At 47.1% G+C, this 21,315-nt stretch overlaps 1 protein-coding gene across 1 annotated transcript in view; it reads right to left on the bottom strand.

Moving 5' to 3' along the window:
* Nucleotides 1–21,315, bottom strand: part of Chd1l (chromodomain helicase DNA binding protein 1 like) — a 48,837-nt gene continuing 27,522 nt past the window's right edge. Inside the window, exons 13-23 of the mRNA XM_085677940.2 lie at nucleotides 19,551–19,665; nucleotides 18,578–18,731; nucleotides 16,982–17,150; nucleotides 9,782–9,930; nucleotides 8,083–8,246; nucleotides 7,220–7,425; nucleotides 6,110–6,208; nucleotides 3,538–3,608; nucleotides 1,451–1,565; nucleotides 785–893; nucleotides 1–321 (exon numbers count right to left, since the gene is read on the bottom strand). Of these exons, the coding sequence (XP_085534066.2) occupies nucleotides 243–321; nucleotides 785–893; nucleotides 1,451–1,565; nucleotides 3,538–3,608; nucleotides 6,110–6,208; nucleotides 7,220–7,425; nucleotides 8,083–8,246; nucleotides 9,782–9,930; nucleotides 16,982–17,150; nucleotides 18,578–18,731; nucleotides 19,551–19,665 (1,430 nt within the window). The 3' untranslated portion in view covers nucleotides 1–242. The remainder of the gene's footprint in view (nucleotides 322–784; nucleotides 894–1,450; nucleotides 1,566–3,537; nucleotides 3,609–6,109; nucleotides 6,209–7,219; nucleotides 7,426–8,082; nucleotides 8,247–9,781; nucleotides 9,931–16,981; nucleotides 17,151–18,577; nucleotides 18,732–19,550; nucleotides 19,666–21,315) is intronic.

Genomic DNA, 21,315 nt, shown 5'->3' with positions numbered 1-21,315 from the left:
TAACTATTAATGACAGGAAATTTATTTTTATACAAAGCTATGCAATCTGAAGTCAGAGGGCTTCCCCAGATAAGCTGTGCATTTCCGTATTACAGGGGCTGGATCACGGTAACAATTCCAGGGGAACAAAATTCGAATTCCATGAAGACTATCCCTGAGGTTCCAGCCAAAGACGATCTTTTTCCTGAAAACTAACAGTCACTCTGGGGCATGGATTTTCAATGCTGATGCTGGGCTGGTTGCTAAGGAACCAGCGGTGCTGCGGAGGGGGATGCAGCCTGAGAATGGCAGGCAGCAGCCTTGCTCCTAGGAAAGTAGTAGCTGCAAAGATGCTTAAGGAAGACAGCTCATCGCTCCTAACTTACCAACTCTGGTTCTCAGGTAAGCCCTGCAAAACACTGGAGAGGTCCTACAGCTTAACAGCTTTGCTTCATATTAGAAAGACTTCTACTAGTGTTAGAACCTGTGACTGTCATTGTTATGTGATGTACTAAAATTCTTGACATTATGCAAGCACATAAAATGTGACTTCTTTATTAAAGTTTTATAGGGCCATAAGTGCTTTAGAGACCACATGAAGTGCACAGAGTTCAGTGAGGAGTGAGGTAAAAAGATGCTACTTCTAGGCATCTTGGGTGCATACTCTGGGTTATACAAGCTAGAAAGTGATTCTTAGTTGTGTCAGAGAGAGGACACACCACAAGACTTAGCCTCGGACTAAGTAACAGTGTCAGGGAACACAGCACTTTGTGGACAAGCACACTGTTCAGACCGCAAAGGATACATGTAAGTTGGGATGCCTCTTGCAGCCAAATGTTTCCGAATAAGTCTTTCAGTACCGTACCAGTTAAAACCCTTTGTAGCGTGTCCGATGCGTGGAAGATGAACACTCGCTATTGAAAAGATTATGATAATCAGTGAAAATTATATACAGAAGAGAATAATTATTGATGTCTTCATGCAAAGTATATAATTACAATGTCAAAAACGTTCTGGGGAGGAAACAAACGAGGGAAAAGTAAGCTTTTCTGTGGGAGACAAGAGCCCACGGGTTCTAGAAGTGAGCAGATATGATGATGGACAGATTGCGACTGGTGGGGGAATCATAAATTAAAACAAGCATGAAGTCTCCAAAGAGTCAAGGGATTCCACAAACACTGAGGTACACTAGGCTTGGACAGACTAAAGCCTTGCAGAAAAGAACTGTCAGTTACAGTGTGTGACAGGGAAGCCGAGGACCGCCTCTGAATCTGTACGATGAGAGCGATGCCCATTGGATAGGCACAGTACACAAGGAAAGGGGCTACGTGGGCGTAAAGTGACATGGGCGAGGTCCGCTTTTACCACGCACACCAAGGGGAGTCTTAGCATTTACTGTCTCCCTTCAAAAGTCACAGCACACATCTGGACAGAAATTTTTCTCATCCTGGGCGCAGAGGGAAGGGCTCACCTTTCTTTTTCTTTGCTGCTAAAAATATCTTCTTGAGGCCATCTTCTAGGGCCACCATCTTAATGCCAGACAGGACATTGGAGCTATCGCGGTGCTGAGCCACAATCAAGGCCAACTAGAAAGAACAACATGGCACAGGGCAGTCAGTCACACTGCCAGCAACTGAGCCGGCCAGGGAGGAGACAGACTCTCCTAGATGCTCTCCAGGGAAAAGAGAACTGCTCAGAATCTCAGCTGCTATTGTGACAGGCGTTCTACATTCCAGCCCTCTAGCTGGTGCTCAGCAACTCCACACCCCCAGGCCGAGAGCCATTCCATTTTAACAGCCTATGAAGGCAGTGTCCCCAAGTCCCCTAGAGGTCTTTGAGAGAACTGCTGAGGTCAAAGCAATGGGGTCCCACCTAGGCATGCTGCTGTACACTGCGAGTACCCCACTTTCTTTAGCAGCCCTGGGGATCAAACCTAGAACCCAGTGCAAGCTAAGCAAGTGTCCTGCCACTGCCACGCTCGCAGGCACCAGCTTGAGTCACTCGACTCTGTTCCTTCTGCACTTCTGCACTGTTCCTTCTGGGCGGCGCTCTAGGAATCACGGAGTGAGGATGCAGAAAACACTTCAGTGTTGGTCACACAGACCATCAGGTCTTTGAGCGCGAGCTTCTCTCGGCCTCACTTTCTGACGCTTTTTCTAACTCAGCAATGGTCTGGCTTGAAATTCAAATATGGGTTTGGGCTTCAGAGAGAATCAGGTGGATATGGTAAAAAATAAAACTCACTACAGATACTCCAAACAGGCACGCAGGAAATCTTTAAGATGCAAAGCAGGGGAGGTGTGGGTTGCTTCCTGCATTCTGCCGGCTAGAAAGTATAATCCTTCACACAAATTTTCGTATAAACACAAATGATGAAGCTCCAGAATCTTGCATCATATTTTCTTATTCTACTCAGGAAATGTTTTCGGGCATATTCTATGAGCCAGCACTGTGCGGAGTACTAACGATAAAAAGATACAGAAGGGGCTGGCTGCCAAGCCTACGCCCTGAGTTTGATCTCCAGGACCCCCATGGAGGAATGAGAGAACAGACACCTACCTGCAAGTTGTCCTCTCAGCCAACACACACGTGTACAGGCAAGCACACTCGCACAGCACAAAATAAAGTAGGAATGTATAAAAGTTAAATTGACACAAATGATTAAAAAAAAAATTTGCCTGTACATGAAGGGTCTGCTGTTTAAGCCAGGGAAAGAGCAAGGCGGTGTTCTGAGGCACCGGAGAAGACCTGCAGAGCGGCCTGACCTACCTGTCTGTTGTGGGTGGAGTGTGTCCCTTCCCCAATTGCAATGCTGAAGTAAGTGTCAAACCCTTGGAACCTAAGTTGTGATTGTGACTATGTATGGACAGTCTTTATGAGATTAAGTTAAAATGAGGCTGGGTACTAGTCCAAGCTTACACTTGTACTTTTGAGAGGAAACTTTGGAGGCTGGGGAAAACTTGAGAGACAAGGAAGATGGCTCAGGACGGAAAGTGCTTGCCTCTCAAGTACAAAGACCTGATCAGGTTCATCACCCGAGCCTACATAAAAAGCTGGGTGTGGTGGCATGCACTTGCGATCCCAAATGGCGGCGCTGAAGAAAGTTGGATCCCAGGGCTTACTGGTGAGACCCAGGACAGAGATCCAGTCTGAAGCAAACAAGGTGGGTGGCCCCTGAGAAATGACATGTGAGGTTGGTCTCTAGCCTCCACATGCACACTCTTGCATGAGTGCACACACACACACACACACACACACACACACACACACACGAAGAAATCAAGACACAAAGAAAGACACCAAGGATGTGTACCCCCAGATGATAGACTGTGGGAACACGGTGAGAGGGTGGCTGGTCATGTACAAGCTGAGAAGAAAAGCCACTGTTGCCCCTTGTGGTCATGAAGTCTCCAGCAACACTTGCAATGTCTGTGGCGCAGGTGTGGCAGCCCTGACAAGCTACTGCGCTACAACAGAGACTGGGCAGCGAGCACCTGAGGGGCGGACGGGGGTTTCAAGGGAAGCTTTCGTTCTGATATGTGACAGGTTTTTACTCACCAAGTCTTGTCCTTTCTCTCTTGACTCTTTGTCATCAATGGGAAACAAAAGGACACCTCCCAAACTCAAGTCTGAGGTTTTAAAGAGAGACAAAGGATCATTAACTTCACCGAAGGGCTGTTCTCAATCTTCCTTATGTGTTCACTGTCTAAATCCAATCGCATTTTTGTTATTTTTCTTGCCTTTTAAAATATGATCTCACTCTGTAGCTCAGGCTATCCTGAACTTGCAGCAATCCTCCTGCCTTCCTCCCCCAGCGCCAGGACCTTAGGCATAGGCCACCATGGCTTGTTCCAATCGGGTTTAGCACTCTATGGCCCTCTGAATTTTTCATGGCTGCTTCCCATCTCCCGACCTGTCCTCATCTTGGCCCAGGACTCAGCTACTGCCTTCCTGCATTTTCATGCTCTCCGAACTCGGTGGCCCTCACACATTATCAGCCTCGTACCCCTGTGGCCATCGTGGTGCTGCGTTCTGAGCTGGAGATTCCTTAGGAGTCTCCTGTTTGTCATAAATCACTCACACGCTGCACTCTACTGTTTCTATCCGTAGATCTTCCCACCACCCAAATCAAATCAAGCTGATGCTCTAGACAAATGGGCCAATTTGGTGCTGGGCTTCACAGAGCAATTTGAATTTTTTTGTTCAAACAAAAATGATAAAAAAACAAAAATGATAAATATCTCCCATGCCCTAATCTTTTAAGGCATCCTAAAACCCCCACAGTCCTGCTGCACTGTTCTCCCCATCCAGAAGACGATTCCCTGATGGTCTCGCGATGCAGCTAAACTCCCTTTTAAGCTTAACTTCCCTCTTCCCCTGGGACAGCGGCTCCACCCTGGCCTGTCTGGGGCTGTGCAGAGCTGTGCAGGAACTGCCTAGATCCTCCAGTCATCGGGTGCTGGGAATGGCGAGTGTGACAAAGAGACAAAAGGGAATGAGACTCTGCTGGGGACCCTCCTGCCACCTCTAGACAACATCTTCCCAGACTCACGGTACTAGGCCCACCCTCCTGAGCTGTCCCTGATAGCTCCCATGTCCCTATCTGCTCTGCTTGGCCCCATGTCAACGCCTCTTCAGAGATGATGATACAGGCCATCTCTAGCTCCATTGGCCATTATAATGTAAGTCTGTGCAGCCACCGGGCGGTGTTCAGACTCCCCCAAATGTTCCGAGGTAAAATAGTCATGCGAGGGCTGACATCCAACAGCCATCCCCAGTTCTCATTCTTACTCCAGTGTCCTGAGATTGTGGGTCTCTTTGCCTTTTTCACACCCTTGCTTTTCTTGTACAGAGTGGATATCTCTAACTTAGGAATCCAAAATTCAAAATGCGCCAAAATTGGAGTTTTGAACTCGGTTCTCACATGACACCAAAGCAGAAAGTTGCCCTCCTGACCTCATGTGGCAGGTGCATTAAAAGCACCGTTGTGCGGCATTACCTCATGCTGCTTATCAGGTGTGTGTGTGAAACACACATGAATTCTGTATTTAGACTCACGGTGTATATGCAAATACCCAAATTCTTTTAAAAATCTGAAATTTAAAACACTCATGGTCCCAAACATTTTGGATAAGGTCTACTCAATCTTTACGTCAAAATCCAAATTCTCAAGTTCCCTCTCTTCTCAACAATCCATTTCCTCTTCCTGCCTCGGCGACTAAGTGGATGTACTTCCCAGGCTCTGTCACTGTGCCCTCATTTCCTCCCTCGTGATTACAATCCAGGACTTTCCAAGGGACTCCTCCAGCCCGTTCTCCCAGGCAGGACTTTACAGGGGACTTCTCCACCCGACTGTCCCAGGTTCTCTGCTCTTCTATGGCCAGAGCAGTGTCCAGACCTGGAATGGCTTTCTCTCAACAATCTGTGTCACTAGACCTAGTGTTCACTCTATGTCCATCCACTCCTTCCTTCCCACCCTCAGAACTGGGCAGAAGCATGAACTAAACCCAGACTCTGAGAACTCATGTTCTCATCCAGCATGTAATCATCCCACCTGGGTTCTTAACCTCTCAGCCACCTCAGGAGGAGAGCAAGGACGCTTTCGTTCCTCCCGCCACACTGTGACTGCTACACTTTAAAAAAAAAAAAAGTGCCTTTTCCTGTCCTGGTGCCAACAGCTAACACCTCCAGCAAGTCTCCTGCCCTCAAACAACCTAACTTCTGCCTTCAGGGAGTGTGGTAGTGCTGGCTGTGGTGACCTCAAAAGACACCCTTCCCCTTAGCACCTGGGCTGTTGTGAACAGTTTAAAAGTGTCTCCACTAGGTCTGACGTTCGTCTACGGAAATGGGGTCAGCTGGGTGAACAGGAATGCGCTCTTCAGGCAGAACACTTGAATCCACTATCCTTATTACAGCCCCAAAGAAGGTGGGGAAAATGTCAGCCACAAATTATGGATGTGGATTACGGACACCGAGGGAGATCTGCCTCAGAGTTACACTGACGGCAGAAGCCAGGCCTCAGGCAGCTCTTCTCTATCTTGCAGGGCTTGCTAACCCATCAGACGCAGGATTTCGAGAGTCCTCTCCTGTCCTATGCTGTCCTTGACCCTCTCGTCTCTTCGCTTCTTACCTTTCATTTTCCCAGCCAGCTCATAGACTTTTCTTGGTTCGGCTGATCGTGCCTCCAGAGCCGTGAACAAGCCCCCTCTGCCCCAGCGGCCAGAATCATCTGATGAGAGAGAGAAAGCTTTCGTTGACAGGAGGCAAGTCCAGTTCAAAGGCACACAAGACAGGCTTGTGGGGGAACGACTTCTTAGAGAAGGAAACCTATCTAATCTCCTAGAAATATTCCAGAAGGTGTACTTGGCCATTGTGCCAGAAAGAGTCGGAATAGGAATCTCAAAAGTGAAGTGTTCCGCGAGAGCAGAAGCTCTGGCATGTCTAGACCTACTGGAGGTGAGACGCGGGGTGGAGATTACAGAGGAGATGGACGTAGTGGAGTGGGCACCGGAAGGCCTAAACACACTCGCCCGTACATAGTAAGGAGGAGGAAACGTAGGACTCAATTCAAGCTGGAACCAGCACAGCTGGTTAAACCTTGTATTTATACTCATTTATTCTACACATATTGGCTCATACATCTTACATGTCAAGCACTGTTCTAAGCACCAGGCTTCTACCAGTGAGCAACAATAACAGAAGTCCCTGCTCCAGGAAGCTAATTTTCTAATGCACTGAGAGAGTGAAATAAACAAATGCATGTTATATATGTTATCGTGCTAGGTGACAAAGTGCACGACGAAGGGGAACGGGATAGGATAAGATAGAAACAGGAAGAGGGCTCCGCCTAGGGACCAGGAAGAGCACCCCGAGAAGCAGACGTCTGCACGGCGCTCAGGTGGCTGCTGGCGAGGGAGGAGTCCAGCCGAAGGGAGTTAGTGTGACAATCACAAGCGGGGACACCCTTGGAATTTTGCTCTTCCTCAGAGAACGTATTTATTTTCCAAATGCCACCTCATTTCACCCTCTTAAATATACTACGCAGAGGATAAAGCTGATACCAAGAGCCCATACGGAGTAAGGAAGTTTCGGCCCAAAGAGGTTGGATAATTCAAACCAGTAAAGGAAAGAGTCAAGTCTCACAGCTAAAAGCCACGCCCACTAACCGTACAATGCTGCCCTGGGATCATCACTCGTAGGTCACGTCTGACCTTACCCTTCCAGGGTCCCACTTTCGTACCTACACAGTGCACAATGACAGCATCCTCCGCGCCAGCCTGTGGGTGGGTGACGTCACCGCTAACATAGTTGATGGAGGTTGAGTCTAGGTCTTCGTCATCCAGCTCGCCAGAAGTCTCCTCTTCTCCGTCCTCCAGGTCCTCGGGCTCGCTGTCCTCCGAGGGCAGACAGGGGGACTGGTAACTGTTGGATTCCCACCAGGCCATCCTTCAGCAGACCAGAAAGGGAAGCGATTAATGATCCCTTGGGGCCTTCTATTCACAGGCAGTGACGAATGGAACTGTGAACGGCATCTCCCAGCCCCCACCCAAGTTTTCTACTTACGTGGAAACAAGCGAGTTTTAGTGACTGGCCGAACTGCTACCCTGCTATGCTTACAAGGAGCCTGTTTGTGAGCATATACCTGGAAGGGACTGTTCAACTAAACCATTCCTCACCACACAGCTACAATAAAACCTTTCTAAATTCCGGGTCCAGGGCCAGCGAGAGGGCTCAGCAGGTAAAGGTGCTTGCCTCAGAGCCCGAGAACCTGAGTTCAATCCCAGGAACCCACAGGGTGAAGAGAGAAAAGAGACTCCTGCAAGTTCTCCTCTGACCACTCCATGTGTGTGCACCATGGTTTGTGACACACACAAAATAAACAAATAGGTAAGTAATTAAATTCTTGTTTAACACAATGCACCATTACCTTGGCACAGAGGACTAAACGTAAAAATTTAATCGTTACAAATACACTCTGACTCCCGTAAGAACTGCCGGAGTGGTCACGGGCTTCTGGCTTTAAAACCATGTCAGCTGTGGGCTCACTACACAAGACGCCCCCACCAGCAACAGGGACCCCAGCCTGGTATAATGTAGACCCACTTCTTCCTGTGCTCAGCCTCCTCCTTTTCCTTCTTCCTCTCCTCCATTAGTCTCTTCCTCTTGGCTGCTGCTTCCTGTCTTTTCTTCCGTCTCTCTTCCAGCTCTTCTGGGCTTAGAATCTTCTTCCTTTTGATGGGCCCCTCTGCCAGGCCTGGGATAAGAACCTTAGGAAGGCAAAGACTCACAGTCAGCAAGGTCAGGGCCTGCCTGCTTCTCTGCAAGCTTCCTCTGAAGCACTCTGTGCAGAAGCAGGGGGAACATCTCCACACCGCCTGTGTGGTGGGCACTGACAGTATGCCGCCGTAATTTACCGGTTCACATGACCCCTCACAGGCACCATGGCCACTGGCCACTAAACTCAGTCAATGCATTGCTGATGCAGTCAGTCATTTCATGAGGAACAAGTACTTCCACCTAACCTTTCTTTCTAGATTGAAGTCATAGTCTGTAGGAAGCTGGTTTTAGTTTAAACAGTTTTAACGCAGCTCTTTCTACAAATGCATCAACGATTCCCCTTGAAACAGGTCAGTTTCAGCAGCCTCGGTCCCTAGTGACGGCTCTGGAGAACATATATAAAGTGCCAGGCACTGGAACATCATGTGACATTTATGACTGCCATCCTCTTAACGATAATGAATGCCAATAGCAGATACGCTATTTTCTTGTAACAACGCAAACCCTACACAGGGGGCTTAAGAGGACCGCGAGATGCTTTTACTTGCATGAAGCCATATACTCACTTCTTAATGTATGTTTGGAGACAGGGTCTCACGTAGCCCAGGCTAGCCTTGAACTTGCTATGAAGCTGGTCTGGTCTTGAACTCCTGATCCTCCTGTCTCCAGTTCCAAGTGCTGAGATTATAGTTTTTATTTTATTTGTCGTGTGTGTGTGTGTGTGTGTGTGTGTGTGTGTGTGTGTATGAGAGAAAGGGAGAGACACAGAGAGAGAAACAGACAGAAAAAAAACAGTCATGGCATAAGTGTGGGGATCAGAGGACAACCTTTGGGAGTCAGTGCTGCCCTTCTACCACAGGTTCTAGGAATCAAACTCAGGTTGTCAAAGTGCTTTCCCTACTGAAACATCTTGTCAGTCCTTAATGTCTTTTAGAGATCTATCTTAGCCAGGTGGTAGTGGTGCACACCTTTAATCCCAGCACTCGGGAGGTATAGGCAGGTGGATCCCTGTGAGTTCGAGGCCAGCCTGGTCTACAAGAGCTAGTTCCAGAACAGGCTCCAAAGCTACAGAGAAACCCTGTCTCCAAAAAAAAAGAAAGAAAGAAAGAAAGAAGAAGAAACAAAATAAAGATTTATATTTTATGTGTATAAGTGCTTTACTTGCATATAAACGTGTGTGTGCTCGCGTGCATGTGTGTGCACGCGCGTGTGCAAGTGCGCAGGAGCCTACAGAGGCCAGAAGATAGTCTGGATCCCCCAGAACTAAGATTACACAGGAATGTGAGCCGCCATGTAGGTGCTGGGAACCTGAGCCCTCCTGAGAACAGTAATGGCTCCTAACCAGTGAGCCATCTCTTGGCCCTCCCTGGCTTGACCAATGCTTTTAGAACTACACTTCAGTTTTTATACTAAAGTCAGTCGCTTATTATATTCTGTCAACACACTCCTGTTTCTTAACAACCCATCCTCAGAGAACAAAGTGGCCCCAGAGTTGATGGTTTTATAGAAAGGCAATGTCGCTTACGCTGTCTTTATTGCGGAGCGACCGGCCCCCGTGACTCGTTTTCTCTAGAAGAGTTTTCTGAAGATTCACCAGCTGTTCAAACGACTTTCTGTCTTCCTTACTGGGCTCTTTAGAATAATCTTTACCTTCAAATAAGTACATATGGTTTTCTAAGAACACAAAACCAAAGAAAGGAATGTCAGACACAGGGGAGTGGATTAATGCTATTCAAAGCAGGTGAACAAGGAAATGACCCATATTCTAGAAATGAGCCAAGACCAGCCTCTTGCATGTCATGAACATCTTTAAGTTCCACACAGAAGTCCTGTATTCCTCTTTTCATAGAATAGAACATGGTTCATAACCCAGCCGGTCCAGCCTTGATGACCAGTGACTGGAGAATTCCCTCACCCTGCTGAATCTCCAGCCACTCACTCATTCACCCGACTCTGCTCCTCAGCATGAATCTCACTGACTTGAAGATTCCGTAATAAATCCCACTTCTTAATGCCAAGCGCGCATTTAATATTCAGCCCGCTCCCTGCTTTTCTATATTACAGAAACAAATGGGGCAGCGTGTGAGAAAATGAAGCATCACAGATGATCCCTGCATTTACAGCGCTGAAGCTCCCACGCTGCACCTTCCTGCCTCTCCCCTGTGCCCGGGCTAACCGAGCATGCACAGGGATGAGGAGCTCCTCAGCTCCCACAGCTGAAGGATGAAGGAGGATTCTGATCCTGAGGCCAGAGTGCTGACTGACCGAACACAGAAAAGTACAGAAATCGTTTTTGAACAGCACTCATTCTGTGAGATCCCCTTGTTTTGTTTCTTAAGATTTTATTTTTATTTTTAATTGTGTGTATCCGTGTGTGTGAGGGGGGGGTTGTTCTACAAATGAGTACAGGGCCTGGGGGTACTAAAAGAGGGTGTCACATGCCCCAGAGCTGAAGCTGCACGCGGTTGTGAGTCACCCAACACGGGCACTGGCACAGTACAGCACACATTTCTAAGGCCATGTGCAGATAGACAAAGGCTCGGTGAGGGTGGGTAACAGTTAAGACCAGGAATCCAGCGAGAACTATCCATGGTCAGCAGCCACAAACAGATGAGAATGGCCGGAAACCAAAGTGAGCTTAGCAGCACACATTACCACGTAATGTGTTTTCAGAGCACTGTGAAGTCAGCTCTAAGTATGTTTTCCCTGGAGAGTATGAAAGCAAAACATTTTCATTCCCAAGAGATCAATTGCTTCACACTTGTACCAAATTCTACCCAGCTGTAATTCTAATTGGCATTTGCTAATTAAATCAGCAGGGGGCTTCCAATGAGCCGCTCTATCAACAAGTGGAAAAGAAAATAAAGATCTGAGAAGTGTCAAAACAACATCAACATATGTAGCTACATACACCATGAAATTCTAACAGAAATGTGCCTTTCAAAAACCCTGGCATTCAAGATAAACCAATCGTGTTTGGGCTTGCACTGGGGCTGTACTAATGACTAGTCTTTACATCCAAGGATGCTGTTTTAAATCGTGCACCCTCATACTGCAGCCAAGAGGCTGAAACCACACCCCACACCAGTGGTTCTCAACCCGTAGGTGGCGACCCCCAGGGGTTACATATCAGATATCCTCCATATCAGATATTTACATTACAATTCATAACAGTAGCAAAACCAGTTATGATGTAGCAATGAAAATAATTTTATGGTTGGGGATCACCACAACATGAGGAACTGTATTGAAGGACTGCAGCATAAGGAAGGTTAAGAATCACTACCCTAGACCCTCACAAAACCCCTGTCTGTTCAGTCACCTAGCACACAGGGAGGCTAGACCCATTCATCAAAGACAAGTTTCCAAATGTTAATCCTATGGGGGATTTTTTTTTCTTTTTTCCTGGCAGTTAGCCTGTCTAAAAATACATAATTTTTTAGCAGTCGGGTTGACTTAGAAGTGTAATGATCTTTCTGAAAACACTGCAGTTTTATTTTGTTCTGGCAAATGTTGAAAAAAAAAATAAGCTGGAATTAATCTAAGTGAGTGGAGAAATGGATGTAAGCTTTGGTATTTAAGGTAATCAAACATAACTTTAAAATATGGCCACATGCATCCATTCCCCCCTCACCTGAAACCTTAAATGGCAGTAACGGGGTTTTAAGAAAGACATACGAGGCAAGAGAACGTGGAAAAGTTCAGCAGTCTCCCCAGAACGTAAATGGGCTGGAGGAACAAGAGATAAACAGGGGCCATGGAAGCAGGCATGGGTGCTTAGCCAAGTTACTCATGAGAACAGACGCGCTTGGCCAAGGCTTAGGATTCACAGGGCAGAGCGCCACAGGCGGAGGCCTAAGAGAAGATCTGCCACCAAATGCTGGAAACAACCTCCGCTGCACCCTCCTCTTCACCCGAAACCACTGAGGGCATTTCAACCCCTCACTCTTCCAAGGACGATAGGGGAGAATTTGTCTCGACACTGGCCAATTAAAGACTTCAAACAGGAGTCTGTAGGAAGGCTCCCTCAGGGCAAAATCTGGCTTACCAGGCTTAACGCTGAAGTGAGGCCCCGGAGTACCTATCCACCTATCCACAGCAGAGCTGCCTGTTAGCCTTGGGACACCAGGCATTTCTAGAAAACTACCAATAAGAACAAAAGATTCAAAAAACAAAACAAAACAAAACAAACAAACAAACAAAAACCCTGGAAGAAAAAGAAGCAATATTGGGAGCAGGGAATCTTTTAAAAAGCCCTTCCTATACTATTCATTCTAAATGTATAACAAATGTTCTCAAGGAAGAATCAGGAATCAGGGGTACTACTATGCCCCTGAAATGACAGCATACAATTAAAATGGAGAATGGAAAGCATCTTGAAGACTATGAATGGGACGTTATCCTGCGGGGTTGAAAGATAAAACATGGAAGACGTCAGAGCACCTGCAATGGTCAGCTGCCCGAATTCCAGTTTCTCCACACATCCCATAAAAATGTCGCCAGTCCGTGCCTATTACAAAATGAAGAGTCAGGAAATACTATAAACTCCCATTTTCAAGTGAACAGAGAAACGGGTGTCCGGGCCAGCGGGGTCAGCGCCAATGCCCACACTACTGGAAGGCCAGCCGCACACTGAACAAGCGAGCAGGCAGCAGGCAATGAGGATGGGCTGAGACCCGGGGCACCAGAGCAATGACTACTAAGGAGGAGAAAGGGACCAGAAAGTAGATACAGCCAGATAGTTTTGGAAGGCACCGTGCTCCGTGTGTTTGTGCTGGGGATGTGGGGTACACTTTCCCCCTCTCACCACATGGCAACGGGAAAGAGAAAGCAGGTGATGGGAAACCCGCTTCTGGATAAACTAAAGGGAATGCCAAAAGCAGATGTCATGCCCAGCCTACCTCCCACCCAAAACAGAATTTCCTCATTTCTCAGGCAGAAGGCAGGTGAGCTAGAAACAGCGACTTCCTGTGGCTGCTGGGACAGGAAAACAATCATTGACAATAGCCAGACACGCGGGGCGCATTCTCCACACAAAAACACTCCCGTGGGCTGTGAATGTGGCTCAGCTGGCAGAGTGCTTGCCCAGCATGCACAAAGCCCTGCATCTAGTTCCCAGTGCCCCACAGAACAGCACGGAGGTGCATGCCTCTAATCCCAGCACTGGTAGTAGATGTGGAGGATCAGAAGTTCAATGCCAATGATCCTTAGCTTCCAAGGTGAATTTGAGGAAAGCCTGGGATACACAAGACCACAAACAAACATTTTAAATTCAAAACCTCAGAACATTGACCAAATCCAGAGGGGGTGGGGGAGGCGTCTACACACATGTCAAATGCACAACCCAACCTGCACTATTTATCATATATGCTGGGTTTAAAATGTAAACCGTTCCGGGTGGGGCAACAGCTCGGCACTTCAGAACTGCAGGACCTGTTTCAGTTCCCAACACCCACGCAGAAGCTGACAACTGTCCCTAACTCCAGTTCCAGGGGATCCTGTGACCTCCCCAGGCACTGCATGCATGTGGTGCACAGACAGACATGCAGGCAAGACACTCACACACATACAATAAAACCAAATAAATCTTTAAAACACTCAAAGGTAAGCTGTTCACTCTGGGGTAAGATGGCGGACTAGAGGCTGCCTGTGTTGCGGTCACAGGAAGGGGAAAGACTTTACCCCAAAGAGAGATAGAGGAGGAGGAGCTCTGGAAACTCATGAAGTGAAGGCCTAGCAGAGGAGAGCAGAGCGAAGGAAGGCCAGCAGAGCCTCAGTGTGAGGACGGAGGGGGGTTGGAGAGGGCAGAAACCTCTTCATGAAGATAAGTTAGTGGACACTCAGGACAAGACCACAGTCCTCACGAGCCTCAAATCCAATGGCAGGCTTTGGTGAGACAGGGATTCCTCCAGCCGACAGCGTAGCCTCAGAGAGAAAGCCCACCATGTCACATTGTATGACTTGGAAGGCAGGAGCCTGAATGCCATCTTAAGACTACTGATCGAAAAGGAACTAATCCACAGGTCTGAGATCAAGGAACACACCCAGGCAGGGGGAGTTTCAGTGTGGCCTGCCACAACCCAGATGAGGGAAGGCCCTGAGGGGCAGTGTGGCAAGCAGGAGGGCCAGTCACTGACAGCAGAGGCAGGCCAGTGGCAGAAGGCGGGGCCAGGCTCGGAAGTACACAGGAAGAGACAAGCCCTGCCCTTGGTGGCCAGGACAGATCTCAACTCTGAGGCCGGCTAGCAGATCAAACTCTGAAGCCACCTACTGGCCATCCTCTGCTGTGTGGCCGGAGAGAGCTGAACACAGAAATGAGAGACACGGGCAAGCAAAGCAACATGACTCTCCTAACAGTCACAGCTCAGCCACCGAACTAAGGCAAACACCAGACCAAGACTGCAAAGGTTTTCTGTGACCTGAAAGAGGCTAAGAACAGATAGACGCGTTCAAGACCTGAAGAAAAGTCAGCAACACAGAGGGAAAGCTTTAACCGATGAGAAAAGCAGCAATGTGACTCAAAAAAGAAAAAAAAAACTGAAAGAAATTTTGAAAAAGGAAACAGGAAACAGAAACGTTGAAAATGAAAATTTCAATTTATCAAATAAAAACACAGCAGAACCAAAATACTCAACCAGACAGAAAGAATATCAAAGATGGCAGGCAAGATCAATAAACACTACATTGCGGGCTGGAGAGAGGGCTCTGGGTTAAAAGCAGTCGCTGTTCTTCCAGCAGACGTAAGATCGATACCAGCACCCACACAGCAGCTCACAACCATCTGTAACTCCCGATGCCCTTTTCTGACTTCCACAAGCATGTGGTACATACACCCAAACATGTGAAAAAAAAGTAAGCAAATCTTTAAAAAGAAACACTATGTTCAAGCATGGGGAATCTAAGCTGGGATCCCAGCACTCACAAGCAAGCTGGGTATGATCCCCTGCATGCCTGTCACCTTAGTACTGTTGGGACAGAGAGGAGAAATGCCTTGAAGGAATTAGGATGAGGGTGAAACAGGGAGACACTTAATACCTTCTTCTAGCATCCACGCACGCATCTACACACCCACATACACACGTGCACACAACACCACACACATGCATACATACAGATGTGGTACGGGAGGGCTGGAGGACATTTCAAGGCAGGCACAAGCTAAGGCAGGTCATGACCACCCATCCGTCACTGCAGAAGGTACTTACAGGAATACTATATACAGAGGAGAAAGGGAGAGACTCAGTCATGAAAGGACAAGAGTGAAAGGCCTGAGAAGAATGGCCGAAGAAGGGAGAACTAGAAAGAAATTCAACACAGGAAACAGATAAACTCCCAACACTAACAGACACAGTAAGGAACAAATAACAACCAAAACAGCCAACAAAATTACAGGAATAGTAAATATCTCAACAAATGAATCACAGATTGGCTAGCTGGCAAATAAATTAAAACTTAAAAAATTAACTATCCATTGTCTCCAAGAAATACACCAGGCAGGTAGACAACCACAATCTAAGAATCAAAGTATGGAAGGCATCTGTCAGGGAAACAAACTGAAAGCAAGGTGCTATGGGCATTTTCATGTCTGATTAAAGACAACCTCAGACCAAGATTAGTCAGAAAGAAGGCCACTATATATTACATTATATATATTATGTATTAGGGCTCCTCAAATAGTAAAAACGAATACAGCCTGACATAAACTGTCAGACAGCGGAGACTTCAGTAACCCACTCGCATCTCGAGAGGTCATCCAAACGAAAAAACAACGGACACCTCAGGGTTAAACTATTCCACAGAACACATGGAATACTCCCTCCGACGGGAACTGGATATACATGTCTTATACACAGCCCATGGAGCAATCTCTAAAGTAGACATATCCCAGGCCACAAATCAAATCTCCCTGCTTCTTTGTTTGTTTGAGACAAGGTCTTGCTACATAGTCCAGGCTGACCTCTGACTCATAGAAATCCACGTGCTTCTGCCTTCCAAGTGTTGGGATTAAAGATATACACCTCTATACCCAGTTCACAAATCAAATCTTCCCAAATGCAAAAGAATAAAAAAAAAAATCTTGTATCTTATGAGAAAGCTAGAACTCCATAGCTAGTAAAACCAACCACACAAATACACGGAAACCAGGAAAACAAATCCAACAAAAAGGTGAAAGACTTCTACAATGAAATCGTAGACACTAAAGAACGAAATTCAAGAAACTCTACAAGATGGAAAGAGACCGCTTATGCTCATGGGTTGGTAAAATTAAGATTGTAAAAATGGCTACATTAGCAATTGATGTGTTCACTAAAATCCCCATCAAAATTCCAATGACATTTCTTACTTATATGGAAGCATACAGACCCCAGACAGCTAACGCCACCCTTAGCATAGCGGAAAGAATGCCAAAGGTGTCAAAATATTCAAATTCAAACCATACTGCAGAGCCATAGATACAAAAACAACATGGCACATGTGTGGACACACAGAACACAAAAGACGTCCCAGAAAGAAGCCCGAACAGTTAAGGGTACCTTATTCTGACAAAGGTCAAAAACACACTTTGGGCAAAAAAACAAAAAATAAAACCAGTCTATTTAACAAAGAGTGCTGGGAAAATGATTCCCACGGGTAGCAGGATAAAATGAGATCCACATTGCTCCCCCTGCACAAAAAAATCAACTCAAAATGCATGATAGACTGTAAGATCTGGTTCCCAACTCACTTCCTTCCTCTTGTTCTCTGTGTCCTCCTTCTGCTGCGGCAGGCAAAGCATCAGGGACCCACTGCCCATCTTTGGTTTCTCCCAGGATGGATTCCAAGTCTACTTCATCCACACTGCTCCCCTCAGAGGACAGCAGTTTATCCAAGCCGAATTTAAGTATCTCACTTAACTTGAATGGAGAAAACAAAAGTTCAGTTAGTTCTGATGAAAAAAAAAAAAAACCCAAAACCATGGGATGTGGGTGACTTGCTAATGGCTTAGACGTTCCTTCTCTGACAGACAGCCAGTATTTGCTGTCCATCACAGCTGACAGCAAGCAAGCTTTTAACAGCAGAATGATGGGTAAGCAGATGGGGATAAAGGATTATCACAGTTATTGACTCTGACAGTCTCAGCAACAATACAATACGGATAAGTGATTTTTATTTTTATTTTTTTGCTAAGAGTAATGGTAAGTTCAAGTATTTCCTATAGCACGTCTCTCCAATTCATCCTCACAGGCTTTCCAGGAACAGCAAGAGCAGCCAGACTCCGCGGTTTCCCAACTCTCTCACTGTTAAACCTCTTGATCTCAGCACTGGCTGGCTCCTCTGGCAATCTGCTTTCCCACCGCGGTGTTCCATGGACCAGCACTCGCCAGAGACTTCCGCGGCCTCCCTGAGCCTCTCATCCACTCGCTGTGGTGACAGGAGGCACAGAGGGCTCAGGTAGCATTTCCTAGTGCGCGTCTGCAGCTCCCAACCCTGCAAATGCTCACACAATAGCTCAGGTTCACTTGCTTCTTGTCCTTTTGGACTGGACTCGAGATATTCTCACCTTTAAGGTCAGCTGTTAACAGTGTCAAACTCCTTACGTAGCTCGCTGAAGCACCAACATCTGGGTATGCTTATATTTAACACTGCTATATATAACCAATGTAACTGACTTTGCATCTGGTACCAAAACCCAAAGAAAGTCAAGAGTTTGTGATAAGGGACTGCCCACACTGGAGGAGAGCATCTGGATACACGCCTCCGGGCACACCAGAAACTCAACGCTGATTAGGGTGACTGAGATGGGAAGGCAGGCACGGAAGTGGGGACACCACTTCCTGAGTGTGGTCCTGCACTGTGTAAGAAAAGTAAGCTGTGCCCGAATATTCTTGGCTCCCTGCCTTGTGACTGTGGATACGATGCCACCAGCTGCTTCAGGCTCCTGTGGACTTGACTTCCCAAACATGCTGGGTTTGAGCTGCGAGCTAAAATACACCCGTTCTTCAGTGGATTTTGTTTGGTATTTTTCAAAGCAAGACGAAAAGAAACCAAGGCAGAGGTGCAGAATCAACTGTTACGATAACCTTAGTTTGTTTTTTAATTCTCGAATTTTTTTTCAGCATCCTCAGACATAACTAATGGAACCCTTGCTTTATGCAAAGAAAGACCTCTGAAGTGATGGAGTGATGAGGCTCAGATTTAAATCCAAGACAGACAGACAGCACGTGCTCCCTTCACTCTGTACCTGTCCAGCCTATGTTTGACTCCTGCAGTCCCCTGCACATAGCAGGCACCAAGGCAGGAACAAGTCATGAGGAGCCTACGGGAAAGAAGAGATTCTCACCTGGAAGTCGGTCTCAGCAGATGGTCTCGCGGCTCCTAGGGTGAAATGGCCCCCTTCCATGACCATGTTGGTAAGCTGCAGTTTGGAGGCTGCTTTCCTGTACACGATTTCTTCCACAGTGTCCCGGCCGATCAGACGGATGACTTTAACAGACCTGAGCGCCAGTCAAGTGAGAGCAGAGTGTGTGAGTGCCCACGACACCAGGAACGGACGCACCAGGTGAGCGCAGCTGGAGAGTGATCTGGCCTTCCAAATCATGGACGAAAGGATGTGGAGGTGACCTGAATTGTGTCGTCTGTGGCCAAGGAAAACCTTGTAGGCACATGTCATCCTCAGGCCCAAGGCGAGCACATAATTTTTGGTAAACTTCCGTAACATCAAGTGTGTGTTAGGGACAGGGGCAACTCATACAATATATTCTGACCACTGTTTTTCCTCCCAGGTCTTCCCCACCCCTCCAACTCTAGGTCTTCTTTCTCTCTTAATAAAACAAACAGAAAAAAAAAGAACAAACACAGAAACACACACACAAACTCATAAAAAAAAACAGCATTGGAAACATAATATACAAGCAAAACCAAAAAGATTAAAAAAAAATCCAAACAAAGAAATATGAGACAAATCTACAAAAACACCATTTCCTGTTGGTCTTGGCCATTTTCTGTTGTTGCTGCTGCTTGTTTGTTTGTTTTGTTTTGTTTAGTGAGGTGGGGCCTAGCTCACTGAATTAAATAGCTTCTAAAGATTCCTTCTAACCCTTTCATAATTTGGCTTTTTGTTCAACAAAATGAGTCTGGACCACAGTGCCACCCACTAATGCTGCTGCAGGAGCCATCAGCAAAGCTGAGCTCGTACTGGGGTCTCTCAGTTCCCGTTTGGTGCTGTCACCAGGACTACGTTCCTCCCTTCTTCCCAATCCAGGAGTGCCTAGCAAACCAAGGAAGTGGAGATCACTGACGCTGAAACCACTCACTTGTTCTGGCCAATTCGGTGAGCTCTGGCAGCCGCCTGCAAGTCATTCTGAGGGTTAAAATCACTGTCAACAAAAATAACGGTATCTGCTGCTGTTAAGTTCATGCCCACTCCACCTGGAAATGAGGCAAGAGAGAATCACCAGAAGCACACACAAGAATCTGGAGACGGCCCAGACCGGGTGACCCTAATAACTCACTCATCCACAACTCTGGAGCCCAGCATGATCACACCTGCTCCCTTTGCCTCCCACCGCCGGAGCTGGGAGAATGTAACCATCACACATAACAGAATGGGGGAGTAGGGACAAGCAGCAAAGGAAGATGCTCAAGTCAGGAGCGTGAAGCAGTTTCAGCTCTCCCAGACCTAAACCACTGGTCTGCATCTGCCTAGGACAGTCTGTAAGGAAAAGGGTGCACACTCCTTCAGAAAAGGATGGTGAGCACGGGGCAATCTGTGTGGGCGTTCGTGAGGAACGAGCCCTGCCCCACACTTGCAGGCCAGGCTAGGTGGCAAGATCTCTGACATGCTGATGGAGGAGGGCAGAAGAGGAGACTGCCTCCCCTGCTCTGCAGAAAGCCTTAGCCAGGCACCTGTAACTGCATCCACACCCACCAGGCACAGCGCGATAAAAACCAAGCCACCTCCTGCGGCTGTTTCCTGGGGGAAAAGGGGTGAGGTGCGACCCTGGGTTTCGGGAATTAAAAGAACCATGAAGGCAAATTACAGTCTTTTCTTTGATTAATGTAAAAACTAATACAAAACGGACTGGCTCTTGCCAGGGTCATTAGAGATCACTGCTGAAACAAGGGGGCCTGGCAGGGCTTGTTGCAGGAGCTTAAATTAAAGGTTACTTCTCAGAAGGACTACTGACGCCCAGCTGGGTCTCAAGACAAGCAGGAATATCTTGATTCCTGCTTTATTCAGGAATATCTTCTTTATTCAGGAATAAATCTGAATAAAGAGCTGATAATGACTGGTTACTGAGCAAGGCTAGGTTACCTAGCAGGGCTAACACATTTAAGCTTTACCTGCCAGGTGCAAGCGAGGGTCTGAGCATTTTATGCAGATCAACTCTTATGCCCTATGCAACAACCTTATGGGCGCTAACCATTCCTTTTCACCCCTTTTGCTGATACTGAGATGGAAAAACAGAGAAGTCAAACATTTATTTGAAGATGCACAGTTAGAAGGTAAAGGAGCTAAGGGTCAGACTCCCATGTCCATGTCTGGCTCTTGAACCTGTTGGCTACATTTCCTGGGCTTTTGTGGTTGCTATTATAGTTTTTCTTTTCCTTCCTTCCTTCCTTTCTCTTCCTTCCTTTCTTTTTTTATTTGTTTGAGACAGGGTCCTACGTGTGGCCCAGGATGACTGACCTCCAACTTTTGGGCTGGAGCAGTCCTTAATACTTAATCTTAATCTTAATACTGATCTTCCTGAGCAGTCAGTATGGCAGGCTGTTCCAGCACACCAGCTCCGGCGCCTGTTTGTTCACTACACCCTAACACCTCCCAGGTGCCTGTTTCACTTAAAAACTTTGCAGCATCCCCCCCCCCAACTCACCCCGACCCTGCCCTTGTGGCCTGGTGGTTAGGAGTCACACGATGCTGAAACGAACGCCATCTTTCCTGGTCCCGCCACTGAAAGGCAGCTCTTTCCAAAGGGCGATCCCACTTTCTTTGCAGGACCAGGGAAGGGGCCCAGGACCTTGTACATGCTACACAGGCACGTGTGTGAGCTACACTCCAGCCCATGAGTGGTATCT

This window comes from Myodes glareolus, chromosome 17 (assembly GCF_982192425.1).
Source record: "Myodes glareolus chromosome 17, mMyoGla1.1, whole genome shotgun sequence".
In the NCBI taxonomy this organism is placed as follows: domain Eukaryota; kingdom Metazoa; phylum Chordata; class Mammalia; order Rodentia; family Cricetidae; genus Myodes; species Myodes glareolus.
Note: the sequence above shows the minus strand (reverse complement) of the source record. Positions and strands in the feature narration are given on the sequence as shown.